The sequence below is a fragment of the Macrosteles quadrilineatus genome, unplaced genomic scaffold (genome assembly GCF_028750875.1).
Source record: "Macrosteles quadrilineatus isolate MER2022 unplaced genomic scaffold, UCM_ALF_1.0 Scaffold_7__1_contigs__length_78375512, whole genome shotgun sequence".
NCBI lineage: Eukaryota > Metazoa > Arthropoda > Insecta > Hemiptera > Cicadellidae > Macrosteles > Macrosteles quadrilineatus.
Genome location: NW_026542600.1, coordinates 46,180,828 through 46,198,598, shown reverse-complemented (window position 1 = coordinate 46,198,598; position 17,771 = coordinate 46,180,828). Strand labels below are relative to the sequence as shown.

Below are 17,771 nucleotides of genomic sequence, written 5' to 3'. Positions count from 1 at the left end.
TTGGCACAAAATAACTGAGTTTTATTACATGTTGTACAACAGTGCATAGAATAATCAGGGAACAGAGCCCAGTTCTAGCGTGTATTAGGTGCACACATAATATTAAGGTGTGAAGAGAGGATACAGAGTGACGGGTAAACTTAATGTGTAACGGTGTACATACTAACAATAACTAACATTAGCAAAGCAGTAAAAAAATGTTTGATCGTGAAACAGAGCTTGGATAAATACATAACAAACCAGAATGGCAACCCGGTTAGAATGACTCGAGATGGTCGTTAATGAAGCTCTAGAAGTTTTTGGGATTCACAGATTACCTCAATTTTTTTACTGAGTGATGTCCTCATCACATAAATGCTTGGTGATGTTGCATTGTTAATAAGCAATACTTGGGACGGAGGGATCACAATATTCACAATGAATCATATTCATTTCTATCATTGTGGAAGCTAGTACAATAAATATCTATAATTTATCTATAAAAATGAATCCATCAGTTAATATGTTTTATCATATATAATAGGTCAAACATTATTCTGTGCTACATATTGTCAAGATGACCAGATCTAAAAAGAATATAATAAACATGAAATAAATCAGTTAATTTTCAGGTTAAAAATAGAATAACTTGTTCCTTTTAAAAAACGGGTTTTTTATATTAGAGCCACATAATTCAAAGTTTTCAAATGTGTTTTTGTGACAAAACATATTGTGTGTATAACATACTATAAATAGTATAAATAAATAAATATATATATATATATGTTGTACATACAACATTTTAAATTTATACCATTCATAGGAATAACATTGAGTAAACCAAGAAATGTGAATTACATTTTTAGAAAATGTGAAATGGTTTTAAATTAAAGTTTAGTAAATATAAGAAAATAATAAATGGTGTAAGATAAACAATATTAAATACTGGAATTTTGATTGGGCTCTCTAGTTATTGGAATCAGTCCATTAAATAAGATAAATAAAAAAAAAACAAAGGTAATAATTCACACTACCTAAGAACACTATACTTAAAGATGTCTAAACAAATGCTGCTCTATCAACTCTCAAAATTTCAGGATCTCATCATAAATACACTTTTGCCCACTAAAATCCCATCTATGTAATCAAACTCACAAGATAAAAAACTGCTAATTGTTTAATTAGTAATGAAATTACAAATTAACAATGCATCCACTTAAATCAATGAATACAAACCCTTAAAGAAGCGAAATGCTTATGGAGAATATTTAAACTGGAATTTTGCCACCAAAATGAACCTTGAGCGGCCGCCGCTACAATCGCTCGGGTGGCCGCCACGCTACTCTCTCCCTATAAGCCAATTCTTTGTCTCACTCGACTTGGCCTCACGCTTGCAATACCTAGCGGCCGCAGCAAGAACTATGAAAAATTAAAAATTTTCAGATTGAATTTTTTACAAAGGCATTGCGCTTATTAAAGGGTTTGTATTCATTGCTTGGATCATAAAACAATGCTTAGCCTTCAAACTATTATTTAGTTTTTTTTAACATGGTTAGATTATTCAAGCATATATTTAAGTTTGATGTTGAATTAAAGATGAGTGGGTTAGTGGCTAAGGCTATAGATTAAATTAAATTTAAATAAACAATATAACAACAAACTCAACAGTAAAATACATAAATTTACAAAATCTTGGTAACTTAACACAAATTACAAAAAAATAAATTTAATACTAATAAAAATACTTTTAAATTGCTCTTTTAAAATACTTTTCTATATACTCTGATAAAGCTTAATATAATAATAAAATATCTATGATTATTGATTATATCGAGGACGGTTTAAAGTGATGTGATTTGTCACTGTGATGACTAATGATTGTTTTATTTACAAAAATAATAAGTTATATTTCGGGTCTAATAACAAAACCCTCTTACGGGATCTCAAATATTGAGAATTATAATTTTTATTTGTATGGATTTAACACGAGTAAAGGTAATTTCATAATAAATTACTGTCTTTTATACCACATTGTAGATATATCGCAGATTTACTTGTTCGGCAAGGTCTCTTAGTTTCTTACCAATAAAAAAAAAAAAAATTGAAAATAATTCTTCAAGAATCTCTACCAAATAACAACGCAAGGAGTGTAGGCGGCAATGCAGACTTTTACCAAACTTAACAGGTTAAAAACTCAAAGAACTTGGGATGCCGCTAATCCAGCCGGTATAGTTTTATATAAAATAGTGACTTAATATTTTAAAATATTCCACAAAAGATTACTGGTGCATCCCATAAAAATATACAAGTTAAATACAAGACATACAGGACCATAAAAGTACCCAGTCTAGCTTCTAGATAATAACTGAAGAACTTGGCAGGTTAATGGATGTACATAATGTTGCTTCTCTAGAAAAAAATAGAAATAAGGAAATGGAATTTTTTTCAATATTATAGATTTACTGCGGGGTCAATTTCAAATACCTAACAGACAACTGAATTAGGTAAAAATCAACTGTAGCATTGAGATATGCTCAGGATAGTCAGCTCCATAGAAAATTAGCTTTCAGCCCCTTAAGGAGAGTCGCTACTGAAACTAGTGATTTAAAAAAAAATCCTTTTAAAAATTATCATATATAATTTTATAGGTTCATTTAGTCTTAGAAAAAGGTTTACTGCTGTTAAAGTAAAAACATATTTTTTACATACTTTTTGGGGTTTTTCAGGGGGAAAATTGGGTTTATTAAATCTCTTGTAGCTTTTAACTACCAGTACTGAACCAATTTTATTGTTTTAAGAAGTACTAACTATTTGTGTATACTCATGTTTTTTTCTCAATTAGGTTATGTGTTATGGCTTCATAAATAACTAAAAAAAATGCCTATGTAATTAATCTTTTTAATTTTTGTATGTATTTTTGTATGTTTTTGTATGTTATTTAATATATCTCAGTATCCATGCAGAAGAGTAGATTTATAGTACATATAAACAATGTGTGGTAAAAATTCCAATCATATGGCTAGCTTTAATAGTTAAAAAGTTATAAGAACTTATATGTAAAAAATAATGTAAAATTTTAAAGTTGCGGAAAACAGCGGTTGAAGTTTATACTAGTTACTCAGTAACTAAAGAAACAGGTGCGCACGCTCCACTTCAAATATTTTTTCAAAGAGATAAAAATATACATCATACCATATGTCTTGTTTTTCTTATACACAACATAGAACAAGAAAAAACATATAAAATTAAAAATAATGTTGGTCATTCTCACTAGCGACTCCCCTGAACCACATGGATCTGCAATGTGGTAATAAAGATAAATAGAAGGTATTGGTATTCGTACCCCTTCTTCAATGTAACCTAAAATTGTTTTAATTTTGTAATAAATATCACCTTAATGCAATTAACTAGATAAAATATAATAGGCTCCCTTATCTTTACCTACCTATATTGATATTTGGGAAACATGTAAAATCTACTTCTTGAGAATAACAACAGCTCTATACTGCGAGAATAAAGCACAATTACTAAGCATTTTAGATGAGGTGATGAGTTATTCCTTAAGTAAGTACAGTACATAAATGGCACAAGTAGGTACCCACTATGTAGAACATTAAGTTGGTGAATGTTGAATGATGAACTGTTACATTAATTTAATCCTGGCTTACTTTTATATAGTAGTAAACTAGTTTGATTTTAAAAGCTGTTAAATTAAGAGTTTAAACTAATTGTCATTGAGCAAAATAACACAACACATAGAGTTATAATAGTTGGTGAACTTAATGAGTATATAATAAAAGAATTATATTTTAAACTATATAACTAGCCATCAGGCTAAACAGTGTGATGTCTATATTTAGCAGTTTATGACTACATATTTTTTAAGGAAACTGGTATTATTTAAAACCAACAACAACAGTGTTATAAATGGTGTTATCAAAGTGAGCTTACAAAAAATACTATATCGAATACCATTAGTAAGGCAAATCACTTGACCATACAGAGGGTATATCTCTTCATTACAGTACACGAACAGCAAATATCACAACTTTTACAGAGATGGGATTAATTCATCTAACGTTAATTAGAAATTTAATATAAGATATATATAATTTCCACACAAACAAAGACTTTAAAAGTAAGCCAGGGTGTTCTAAAAGTAATAACATTGTGGAGTGAAATGTTATTTGTTATAAGGTTTCAAAAATTATACTAAACACAAAACACCAGTGAACTGCATAGATTAACAACTTTCCAATGAATATATGGTACATTCATCAATATTCAATGTAGGAATTACAAAACCAACGTTTCATGACAAAAGAGATGATAATATAAAAAACATAAAACTAGCAACTTTGATCAGCTCAGATGTTTACAAGTTGGTAGAGGCGGTTTGTTCGTAGAATAATACGTAAGCATCCCTCTTGGGCATGTTTTCTCCTGACATTGGGAGCACACTGAAAACACAAACTTATTAATAACCCTATTAGACCCTACAGTACAGTCTTGATTATCCCACTTTCTTTTGTTATTGGGCGCTTTCTGTGGACAACCGAGCTTAATGATCACAAGCTATTTCCATGTGGAGGGCTTCAAAACAACCCCTTTTGTCACATGTCTTTCTTAAATACTATGTATAGTTACACGTGTAAACAAATGTATGAAATAAGTATTCAATGTCAACTAATAATATGCAGCACATAGTATGTTTTTGTTATATTTAAGGTATATTGAATGGATTTACTAACACAGATTTACAATAGCATTATCATAGTCTGTAGCTGTACACAAATTTTACAGAAATCTTAACATATATAATTAATAATATTGGTTTTATAAACAAAAAAACAAACAAAAAAACTTTCATTTTCAATAGAAACAAATCAATACATTGATCCCCAGCATTTTTAGGGATCAACCGCTATCTCTAAAAATGTTGTGACATTTATAGTATTTATTTCACTATTATTAATGGTTATACTTATGGTAGGTTTTTCTTTGCTCTGTGCCATTGAAAAAAACATTTTATTGGTTTTCTCCGCGTTCAAAAATAAACAATTTCTAGTGAATTAAGATTTGATATTTTTTATCTGTTCCTTACATGATATTTCAAGACCTCGATATGTTTTGGATGTTGTTATTAGATTCGAATCATCAGCATAGAGAACCAAATTGCTGTGTGTGTCATTAGTATTATTTATAGAGAGGTTTCCCTGGACATAGCACAGAAACAACAATGACCCAAGAATTGATCCCTGAGGGACACCATGTTTAATTTCCATTATATTTGAATTGTGATTTAAAACTTGGTTGTCTTTGATTGATGTAATTTCCACATAGGCCTACTGTTTTCTGTTTAATAGAAGATATGATTCAAACCATTTTAATTGCAAGTTAGGCAAACCTAGATTTTTTTAATTTATGTAAAAGAATTTTGTGTGAGGTACTGTCAAACGCTTTTGTGAGGTCTATAAAAATACCAACTACTTTATTTCTTTTCTCAACCGTAAAGTCTACCAAAGCAGTGGTTACCGATTTTCTCTTGCGAAAACCATGTTGCTGATCATCAAATAATTATTTTTTAACAGGTGACCCACCAAGCGATTGTAATCACCCTCTCATATTTTTTAAATTGAAGGCAATAAAGAAACAGGCTGATAATAGTTTACTTCAAATTTATCTCCTTTTTTGTAAATTGGTACAACCTTGGAAATATTTAAATTGTTAGGAAAAATTCCAGTTATTAAAGAGCTATTAATTAAATGCACTAAGGGTTTTAGTAATGACTCCCCTCCATGTTTGATTAGTTTCAAGGGAACCTAATCATGACCACTAGAATGTTTATTTTTAAGGGACAAGATGATGTGTTTTATCTCTTTCTCATCGACTGGGGTGCATTGAAATCTATATTTAATTTCATTTTGGAGAGCATCAGGTATTTGTGCTGGCCCAGGTGATGACAGAGAACAAGGGTTTAAGGATGTTTTTGCACTAAATCCTCTACAGCTTCAATACAAAATTTATTTAAAGTATTTGATATAGTTTTTGGATTGCTTATTGCGGAATTTGTATGTTTTTTTTTAGAAATTATTTGCTTTAGACTGTCTGAATATTTATCTGTCTCCCTATTGATTATTTCCCAAAGTTTTTTCTTATATGTTGTCTGAATTTTTTATTTTTTCATCATATGATTTTTTTCCTTATAGCTTGTTTCTATAATCTTTATTCAAATTACTACTAATTTAATTTTTTTAATGAAGATAAATTGGCTTTACAACTTAATCGAACATGGTAAAATTTATAGCAAAAATGATTTAAACGTAAAACAAATAGTTTATGTGTTTTAATAATTTAACTAGGGTTCCAAATTAATAGTTTTATTTAACATGATTGTTTTATTTAGACTTATTCTATATAAATGTGATCCAGTAAAAAACAAACCTCTTTACACTTGTATGCTCCAGACTCAAGAGCACAAAGTAGGCTAAAGGCTATGACATTTTTTGTCTCGCAAACCCTTAAATTCAGCCTTTGAAACTACATTATACAGCAGAAAACCCCATCTTAGAGTATTCAGAATGTGTTTGTTTGAAGTTTTTTACTAACTATTTTTTTTTTATGTTAACACTTTAACTTATTTCAAAGACAACAGCCACATAACAAAAACTATAGAAAACCCCAGTAACCTCAGTACTGTAATGAATTTTTGTGAGCAAGTTGATATTAGTTGGTCTTAGGTTTAATAGCATTTTCCTAGGCCAAGCACAAAACTTTACGATGCGTCTAACGGCAATAATTAATCAATTATTTCAAGTAAATTAATTAATTAAACTCAATTAATTGTTAGAGGAAACCCCAAATCAAATATAGGCCAATAAACGATGAAATATGAGATTGCATAACATACATAAATATGAGATTATAACATCAAGACATATACAATGGATCAGCTTTAAAAAATAGCAATACTGTAATGATATGCTATTTTAAAATGCATCATTTTTATTTTGGCATTTTTCAGGGTTGGTACTAAATTTGGAAAACCTGACTTTTTCAGGTTTTCCAGACTGATATTATACTTTTTCCAGGTTTACCGCAAGTCGATATCAACCAACCAATCTCAAGAAATATTAAAAAAAATTACTTATTTAATCACTCCCAAATACAAAACTTGTTTCAAACTATGTACATATCGATTCCTCTCCCGTACCGATAAAAACTATCAATATAAAAATGTGCATCAGTGCTAATGTCGTTCTTTTAGCCATTAGTCATATCCCTGATAAAACATGTTTAGCTGCAGAATGTACCATATCTATAAAAAAGTAGTCTTTCAGGAGAAATTCCAGAATTTTTTCATAATTCCCTGACTTTTCCAGACCAACCAAATTCCCTGACTTTTCTAGGTTTTCCCTGAGCACACCAACCCTGTTTTTTTTTTTACTGTCTGTAATGCAAGTTTATTTAGGCTCACAATGGTTTTCAGTGACTTGAGACGACAGGGTAGTGCACACAAACATCACCAACACGTGAGCATGATAAAAATGTTATTGTATAATTGGTTTTATTACATATTTTAGACTGTATTTTATAATATCACTGCAAATTGTACATGTATAGGCCTATGCTTATTTTTTTAACGTCTCCTACAAATTTAACACCACAAGCAATGATCGGTCTCCTGGTAATAGATATAATACCAGAAGTGCACAATATGCTATACTAAAGACATAATTTAGAATTAAAAAACACACTGTGAAAACTTACCTTATTAATACCTGACTTACCTTATTATACTGTTACCTTAAATATATCACTTTTTTGCCAAGTAGGGGTCTGCGGGTCAGACTTTTTTGGTTCGGGTCGGGTCGGGTCGGGCCAAAAATTATTAATTACCGGATTTTTTTATCTTTTTTTAACTCCTATCTGTGTTTATAATATTACTTGAAAATAACATATGGAAAAAGATTGTATTTATGTATATTATTTCATGTTCATAACTTATTTACAGCTTAGGAGTTGCCTCAACTGCAAGAAAGAAGAAAATAATTTTTTTTATCAAGCCATTCTTTCCCATTTTCATAACTGTTGAAATATCTAAACAGCTATATTACAACAAGTTTGTAATGGAACTTAATATAAATGGATCATAAACAAATCAATTAACCTTATCACAAGTTTAGGGCCTGTGGACTGGCTTCAAGACTGCAAGCAAGAAGAAAATAAAAATTCTATGTTTCCACCATGCAATATGAATCATTCTTTCCCTGCCTCCTAACCTCCTAAGTACAAAAACCGCACACTTACAATAGCATTATTAGTTACATCATCATAAATAAAGAATTATCTATTATTGGCATTAGTAGGCCTACAGCTTTACATAGGAATTATTTTTTATAGGGCCTAAAATAGTAATAGACTAAGCAACATGACAAGTGGAGAACTCATTGAAGAAAAGATATTGTGTAAACTAATTTACTATAAAACTCTAAAACAATAAATAACACACATACATTGTTTATGGTATAGTTATAGTAAAGACTGTAAAAATTGCATATCAAGTCATACACAGTTATAGGCACAGTTATAGGTATTGCAAGAGATTAAAATCCTAAAACAACTGATTTTAGCTAATAAATGAAAATAATTAAAAATCCATAAACTCAAGTCAAACAATATCACAATTATTAGGTACCGGAAAAGGAACTCTTAATATATCGAAAATTATATTAAATCAAGAGAAAAGAAAGTTAAATGCTAATTTGGCAACATAAGCAGACAGCAGAGACATTATAGTGCCCTAATTAGCAACACAACTCAATGTTTTTATACTGTAAGTCAATGTTTTTGAAACTGTAGGGTCTTTTTCTCGGAAGGAAGGGTAGTAGAATGTAAACAAAAAACCATGAATCACTCTCACAGCCGGGCCCGGGGACACTCAAGGTTACAGACTCTCCCCCTCCCCTCCCCTCCCATCTTACACAACCCGAGCCAGGCCCGGGGACACTCAAGGTCATAAACCCTCCCCCTCCACCGCCCCTATTACACCACCCGGTTGTTCGTTGTTCCAATTGCTGACAAAATACAAGTAACAAAACAAGGAAGTAGAGACAAAAAGATATATTTTCTTTATTCAAAAATATAAAACTGTTACAGATAATTTCAAAAAAAAAATATTCATGGTAGTTTGTGTCTTGTAAATATTGTATTGGATCTTAGAAATATCTTTTTTGAAACTCAATTTAACTTAAGAAAAAAATAATTTTACTGATGAAAACTTTCATAAAATTATAAAATATTTAGGCCTAACCTCTTTGTAGACTTGTTGATACTTGATACTTAAAAAAAAAAATAAATGGTGACCATAAAATGCCGAACCAGACGATCAGAAGTGTTGTTTTGTTTTGTTACTGAATGACAAAAAGGACAATAGGAAAATAAAAGAACAAGATACAGATCTAATTGATTATCTAAATAAAATACTAAAATATAATTTAAACTAGGTATGGAATAAACAATAAATAATTAAACTGGTACCTCTGGATAAATACTAAATAGTCTTTCTTTTGACTTTGTTTTCTTTGCACTGTTGCGTCACTTGTTTTGTCAGTAGACGACTGGCTCTGGCTAGTGACAGTAAGGCAATAATTGCTCTGTTGTGTCTTTGTTCTTAAACGTGAGCAAACTAAACTTAATATTTAATTCTAATTTTAACATTTTTATTCCTCTGTAATAATGTATATCAGAGTGTTTCTTTGAAAATTACTTATTATAACTTTAAAAATAGCCTAATATAATAATTTTTTTGGCCCGACCCAGATCTTGGCCCCGAACAAATCTCTGACCCGACCCGGTCTCTCGGGCCTTCCGCTGGCCCGACCCGACCCGAAAAAATCGGGGACCCGCAGACCCCTTATAAAAAGTGAATGTAATAGTAGGACATTTTACTGTAAACTAAAAAAATTTTTAGTAGAAAAAGCAATCTACTCCTTTGAGGAATTTTACAATTTAAAATACTGTGAATAGGCAATAAGTTACATTTCTCACTGACTCTATTCATTGTACTTGTACATTTATTATTACTGTAAAGGAGATTTTGATTTGATTTGAACATTGCAAGGAAAACATCAATCACCTAATAAGGGACAGATGGATACCTTGTTAGTTAATATTTTACCTGCCAAACAACCATTTTTGGTAGTTACTGAAAACATAGTCACACTTTAGTCTTCATACAATACTTTTACAAATTTATATTTAAATAACAGTGTGTTTTTTAAACTATCTGCTATATCATTTGAAACCATACTCCTGAAAATCAATAGAAGATTGATGCAAAACAGATAAGTTTACTTTTCAAAAAGAATAACAAATAACTATTTTTTGTGTATTTTACAGTAGATTACAGAATTAATAGCAAGATAAGAACTTATTTGTATACATCAATTATTAAACTGCACTAACCTTCTGTCGTTGAATATGTACCACTCGTGAGAATATGGATGTCTACAGTACGCAGTATAGTGGCCAGTGTAGCAAGTCCCATTGTGGTTGACGACTGCGTACAGATCATAGAGCAAGTTCTTGTATTGGCTCTCCGCTGAGTACGGCCCCATATCCAGCTTTGTCACTGGGAACTCGATGGAACTGTCTACTTTGCGAGCTCGGCTTCCCAGAGAAAACCGTTTAAGATCTATTCACACCAATCAAGGTAAAAATATGAAATCATTGGTTTAGTGATAAAAAGCAAGTAACGTTTTAGTAGTGTAGATACAAGTTAATTTGGTGTTGGTCAAAAAACATTCCCTATAAATAAAAACTTCACAATGTGCTATTGCTATAAAATAATAGTCAACTGGTGAAATAAAATAATATACATATATTAACAATTAATATATAAATAATTAAATAAACAATATCCTTATTTTCTGACATTTTAGTCTCTATAATGAAATTTTCAAGTGTGTTTACCTAATTTCAAAAGTAAATATTATATTTGGAATAAATTCATGTGTTAATTTTGTTAGTATGTGATTTATGTGGATTATCAACAATAAATATATATTTACTAGTTTAGTTGGTGTTGGTTTTATTCTAATATTTACAATTTTGTTTTCTTTGTTATTATGTGGAGTATAGTAACGTTTTGGACTATACATATATTAACTGAACACAATTCTTTTTTTACTCATGTTACAAGAACCATTTTATATTGGGGGAAGAGGAAAGGAGTAAATTTAAAAAAAATAAGACCCCTTGTTCATAGATTAATATAAAGTTTTCAATACTTTCTACTTCTGATTAAAAATAATATATATTTTTACTACCCAAAACATTGTTAGAGATTTGTTTTGAATTTTTGGTGATGGAATGTGTTTACAACGATTCCTTATTTATTTAAATTATGTAATATTAAGAGCATGATTTTTTTTATTAATATGAAAACAATTACCAACACAAATCTCTTGATAAAAAATGTAACAAAATATAAATTTATAATCGGCAAAAAACACTGAGAAAATAATGGAATTACAGTATCCACAGAATTCTATAGCAGACACTATGGTTTCATTGTTTTAACTTATATTATTTGTAAAAAATACAAAATCCACGCAAGACAATTTCCGCCTCATTGAATTTAGCAAGATGGCGGCGCATGGCAAACAGTCCAAGTGCGGTTCGTGTAATAAAAACATTACGAAAACCAGTAAAGCACTCCTATGTGTTAGGATTTGTAAATCATGGCATCATAACACCTGCATTGATGTATCTGACGAAGAGTATGAGTTATTCATAGCTCTAGGAAAAGCCATTTGTGGAAAGTGACGTGCACGTCTGCTAAAGCTTCGACTTTGTGTTCACTAGAGGTGAATAATGTTGAAAATGACAATGGGCTAAGTCCAAACAATTTAAAACTGTTGACTGGTCAAATTTCTGATGTTTCTGATACGTATAATTTTATTACAGCTCAATTAATTAAAATGGATAACAACAGAAAACTCCTGCAATCGGCAGTAAACAATCAAGCGGAGGTTATGTGGTTAATAAATGGTTTTTCTGCAGGTGCAAAAACTTACGCAGATTCTTTGAGAGTTAATTCAGGGAGCCCTCGACTCCCCTTTGTGTATAGTATTTTACAACTTAAATGTTAGCCTATAGCCTACTTAAATCTAGTCTATTCAAAAATCTGAATGGTTTATGTTACCTGGCTTTGTCAAGTGATCCTGCTTGAGTAGTTTACTACTATAGTTTCAGACTTAAAATTCCATCTTCAGGTAGGAACAAAAACGTCAATAAGTCATCTTACCAATATGGTTAGATTTGTCGTTACACTTAGAACACATACACGAACACGAAAAACACAAAAAACAAGTATAATACTGTAAAAACTGGCCAGTGTAAAATTAATCACGGGGGACACGTGTGGTGGCGCCGGAAGATGAGTCATGACTGCATGTCAGAGTCCAGTGGATGACGTAATGTCCCTCTCCTGACCTTCCTTAACCTTGGTCCGTGTTATCGCCATTGTCTCTGTCAGCTGATAGTTTCATAGCCTTATTGTAGATTATGTTTGACTCGCATGATAACTTCTCATTTAATACAAATTGGGGATTTTGTTTGGACGATTTGTATATTTCATACTCTTCGATTGTGTTCATATAATAGCCTTTATTGCATGTATGGAGGATATGCAAATTTGTATTTAAATCTGTATAGTTATGGTTTGAATTGATCAAATGATTGGCATAGGCTGAGGTAGAATGTTTTAAAAAATGAAGTTTGGCAAATGTAGAAAGAGGGACAGTCATTATATTTGTTTTTATGTTTTTAGGAAAAAGCATTTAGCTTGGATTAAATAAATAAATATAGGATGGAGAGGACACAGCTAACTCACCTGATGAAAGGTTGCAGATGAGTCAAAGAACACATAAAATCACACACATAATTTACTTAATATTTCGCCTCTTTCAGAGGCTTCTTCAGAAGTAGGCCTAGATGGTAGTTACAAAACAACAGTTTAAAACTGTTGTTTTGTAACTACCATCTAGGCCTACTTCTGAAGAAGCCTCTGAAAGAGGCGAAATATTAAGTAAATTATGTGTGTGATTTTATGTGTTCTTTGACTCATCTGCAACCTTTCATCAGGTGAGTTAGCTGTGTCCTCTCCATCCTATATTTATTTATATTTGTTTTTAGTATTTTTTGTGTTCGTGTATGTGTTCTAAGTGTAACGACGAATCTAACCAAATTGGTTAGATGACTTATTGACGTTTTTATTCCTACCTGAAGATGGACTTTTAAGTCTGAAACTATAGTAGTAAACTACTCAAGCAGTATCACTTGACGAAGCCAGGTAACATAAACCATTTAGTGATCCAGAGGCTACCTCACCATGAAATTCAAAAATGTCTATTCGCCACATACCTTATATGTAATGTTATTATATGTAGCCTAACTTAATATTCTGACGTGTTCTATTACTGTATTTCATGTTTAATTATAAAATAAAGAATCATTAAATCTTGAATCAAGGTAATTCCAGGCTCCTGCAAATTAAGCTTGAATATTTTACTTTAAAAGGATACGAATGACAAGAACTTCGGGGAATTTCTGAATTACAAATCTCTTCTTGCATTTCCGCCGAGTCTTGCACTTGGAACAAGTCTGAAATCACAAAATTGACTGCTTCAAAATAGAGAGAAGTTTACTCATAATTTTATTAACCATGCCATGAATAAAAATACCCCAATGCACAAAGAGTTGTTGCTTTCTTTAAGGGGAAAAAATTTTAATGATGGTTTAATGGCAAAAAAATAAATTAATAATGACAATAAGTAAAAAAATAACAATAGATTTGACAAATTTACAAAGATACGTCTATGGACAAATAGATTGTCCACATACAGCAATAAATATATTACCAAGGATAACATAGAAAGCAATGTACTGTTTTAAAACTTATATAGCTTATAGCTTAGTAGTTACCTCATTAAATAGATTTTGGAAATTCAAAATGGTAAAAATTACAGATACCGTGAATTAGATTTTAAATTTGTCTTAATTAGGTACTTGAAAACTGTATAAAATAGCAAAAAAAGTTTTAAACGGATGATGTTACCAAAGATAAAAGATAATACCTCCGCCACAGCAAACTTGCAGACTAAGGGAATTTCTATTTATCTGGCTGGATTTCTACTAAAATATTCCTTAAAAATTGCCAGATTTATTTTCTATTTAAATAAAATTAATTTTAGTGAGTACTTAGGTTTGCTGCTACAGGGAAGATATTGAGGTGTGTTTTTTCGTAATGTTGATAGCTTAGTATTAAATAAACAGAATTTCCAAATTTGGTTAAAATATATCCATAAACAAGCAAACTACAACAGTTTATTTATTCTCCATATGAATAACATGGGAATTTTAATTTAGAAGTTTTAAAATTATCTACGTAACCGTTAGGCATACAACAACGCTTCAATATGCAAAATTATTTCTTTTTTAAGCTCTGCAAAATGGTTTGGAGAGAAATTATGAAATTTTGTGTTTTGAGGGTCAAAAATGGGAAAAATCAATTTTTGCACAATAAAACGCCCCATAAACCCCTGTTCCCATAGTCTGATTATGATGGTTTGCGAACTTGTTTGAATAAACGTAGGTATAGTTTAAACGTTAGTATAAAATTTAATCAAAATCGGATCATTTTTTTTTTGTCATCGCGCTAACGGACATATATATATATATGACTTTGAACGTATGGTGTTTAGACCTCTGGGGACCTCAAAACAAAATAAATCGGTCCTGGGTCTAGGTCTTACCATGAGACCTACTGTAATAGCTTATTCCTTATATAGAAAATTCGCTAAAAAACCACTTGAGCATAGTTGATTTTTTTTAGTAAAAGAGGTTGGCAACCTCTTTTAACCTTGCTACTACATACCCGTCCACATAGACTACAGATCTGTGTGTGGAACGTATCCAGCAAAGCAAGGTGTGAGCCGGTACAGTACGAAGGTGAACTGTACTGATTGATTAAATAACCCTTTTTTTTACTACCGGTACTTGGCAAAAGACAGCTGAACTCTTCAACATACTAAATAGTCAGCCAAAGGATCAGAATTGCTCATAAAAAAAAAAAAAAAACAGTCAAATTGATATAGTGCTGAACAGAGCTTACTTGATTGAAACTTGAGGTTCCACACCCACACCATATCTACCCTACCCTGCTGACATAATTTTTAATATAAAGTTCTTCTCTTAAAAACTTAGGAATACAACAGAGAAAAAAATATGTTAAAAGAAATATACCGGCATTTCATCTCCGTCGAGCACCTCCTCCTTAGTAAAAAGATCGAAGCAATGAGAAAGCATAAGTTTGCCTGGGTGAGTAAGGGTGTCTGGAATTGGCAGCGACAAATCCCAAAACGGCTCAAATGTGGTGGATTTATGGCTGCAGTGAGTACACTCCAATATAGACTTGAGCAGACCACCAAACGTATCTACAATCTTGCTGTTCTCCAATCTCAGATATCGCTTCCACACTTCCAAAGCTTTTTGTGAATCACTACACAGAATGAATGAGGTTGAAGAAAACCTGTCATGTAAGATTAAGTACAAAAATAGCATTATCTAAAAGAATGTAGGAAAAAGCACAGTGCAATAGATTATCTGAGCCTAGACTAGGCTAAATGAGTTTTGGTTTTAACTGAGCTGCTTTTGCGTGTTATGAAAAATTGTATATAAATAATCATCAATGTTTGATATATGTTATAAGTGTATCAACGATTGTTTTTCAACACAACTCGGCAAGATAAAATGTTCACTGCATATTTTAGGCTGAAAAATGACAACAGTTTTCTTACAACCTTTAGAGGTTCAGTGTGAACAATAAACTGATGGACAAAACAGGGTTGGCAGGTAGAGCGGGCTGAGAGGTGACCGGTGAATGTCAAAAAGGCGTTGCCGATGTTTAGGGTGGTGGGAGGTAGGGGAGAATGACCTTGAATTGGCTATAAGGTGTATAACCCAGTAATGGGACGTATTGCAACATTGGGCTTTGTTTCAATGACAGTTTTTTCAATACTTCGATCTCGTTAACGCAAAATAATAATTTGATACTTTATAATTAATTTATTGTAAATTATTGTAACTAATTAATACAATAAATGCATTTTTCACAATACTAGGCATCTCATTCTCTAATCTTACAGCAGTAAAGTCAGTTTATCAGAGTTTTCGACTATACGAGGTACACTCAGTCCACATCACCTCAGTTAATCGTGGCACTATATTCAATCAGGACCATAAAAATGAGGCTACTTTTCAAGCTGTTTTTTAGCTTCCATTCAGAAGCTATTTATGCAGAAATTATGTTCAGAATGAATTCAACTTACTCCAAATCATCGTCGATTTCTTCTGTCAGTGGCTTAGGTCGACTTGTAATACGATTTATCTCATTGTGTATTCCTTCCAGGAGATAGCGCAAGAACTCCTGAGCATCTTGTTGAAGATAGCCCGTGAAACGAGGGGCAACAATATCAACTTCCAGCTTGAAATTGTGAGTGGAAAGTGACTTTTGGTCTCCTTGCCAAAGGTTTTTTATCAGTTCAGCAAATCCTGCAACAACGGTTTGTTTAAAGCGTTAGTGTTCTTTTAAAGAAAAGTAGTTTTTTAGTATTTTAGTCAATTGGTAATACAACATATTAAAATCTGGTACAAGAGTCGAAGCAGATAATTTTTGTTTAGCGCTTAGGTTTATTAGAGAAAAACTGTGTTTAAAAAACTTGCGAGGATTTTAAATACAGTAGACTCTCACTAAAATGACCCTGCACGACCAGGTAGAGGTTAAATCCACGGAGGAACATGAAGAATCAGTTGTGCAAAACAAAATTATCCTTGTATCTAGCCATAATCATACTTATATAAGCCATACATTTTTTGTCTATGTTTAAACCACAAATAAACAAATAATATTCTGTCTGAGTATCTAGATTGTAATATACAGCCTGTTAAAATAAGAAATCTTTACATAAAATCATCGAGAGGTTGCTGAGCAAGGTTGCTAAAAACAAATTAAGCTTATTAACAGTCAGAAAACATGTCATATTTAAAAATATTTACTTACTTTTCATAAGAGCTGACTTTACTGAGGGTCTTATTTCATTAAGATATTCATCACTGAGGATATATTCCTTGATCACCCTTGTGTTGCTAAGGCACTGCACAATAGAGTTGAGGAAGCACTGTGAACATTCAACACTAACATTTTTAAAGAAATTAATAGTTTTGAAAGTATTTAGTAAAAAAAAATACTAAATTAATTCAAACAGGCCTACAACTTTATATAACACATACAACTTTATGTTAAGTCTCTTATTTGAGAAAATATGGCTTACGAGCCATACTAGAAATTACGAGCCATAGGAGAGCTTGAGGCTTGTGTTTAGAAACACGACTAAGGGATTTAAATGGTTTATGACTTGAATTTTACAAATAGTTTGTTTATATTTCACTAACAAAGTTTGTTTTTTAAATGACTTTACAGCACAAAAATGTTAAGCAGATTTAAAAAAGTTATAAATGTAATTATGTTGATGTACTTTCCAAAATCAAAAGAGTGATATAAAAATTGTTGCTATTTTGTCCACACCAGCGAAGCTGTTCAAAGCCATTAATTCAACAAGGGAAGACAGGGTTTTCAATCATGTGAAGTTCTGGATTACGCCTCTCCAACATGGTTTTTATCCTCGGAGGTTTATCAATATTAATCTGATGAATTTTTGTATTTCTTC

The 17,771-nt window shown here is 31.3% G+C and overlaps 1 protein-coding gene across 1 annotated transcript in view; it reads right to left on the bottom strand.

Annotated features, from left to right (window-relative positions):
• Positions 1-17,771, bottom strand: part of LOC128997864 (ubiquitin carboxyl-terminal hydrolase 2-like) — a 65,823-nt gene continuing 48,052 nt past the window's right edge. The window contains exons 7-12 of the mRNA XM_054423637.1: positions 17,105-17,222; positions 16,374-16,596; positions 15,289-15,544; positions 13,569-13,647; positions 10,447-10,675; positions 1-4,439 (exon numbers count right to left, since the gene is read on the bottom strand). Coding sequence (XP_054279612.1) covers positions 4,355-4,439; positions 10,447-10,675; positions 13,569-13,647; positions 15,289-15,544; positions 16,374-16,596; positions 17,105-17,222 — 990 coding nt within the window. The 3' untranslated portion in view covers positions 1-4,354. The remainder of the gene's footprint in view (positions 4,440-10,446; positions 10,676-13,568; positions 13,648-15,288; positions 15,545-16,373; positions 16,597-17,104; positions 17,223-17,771) is intronic.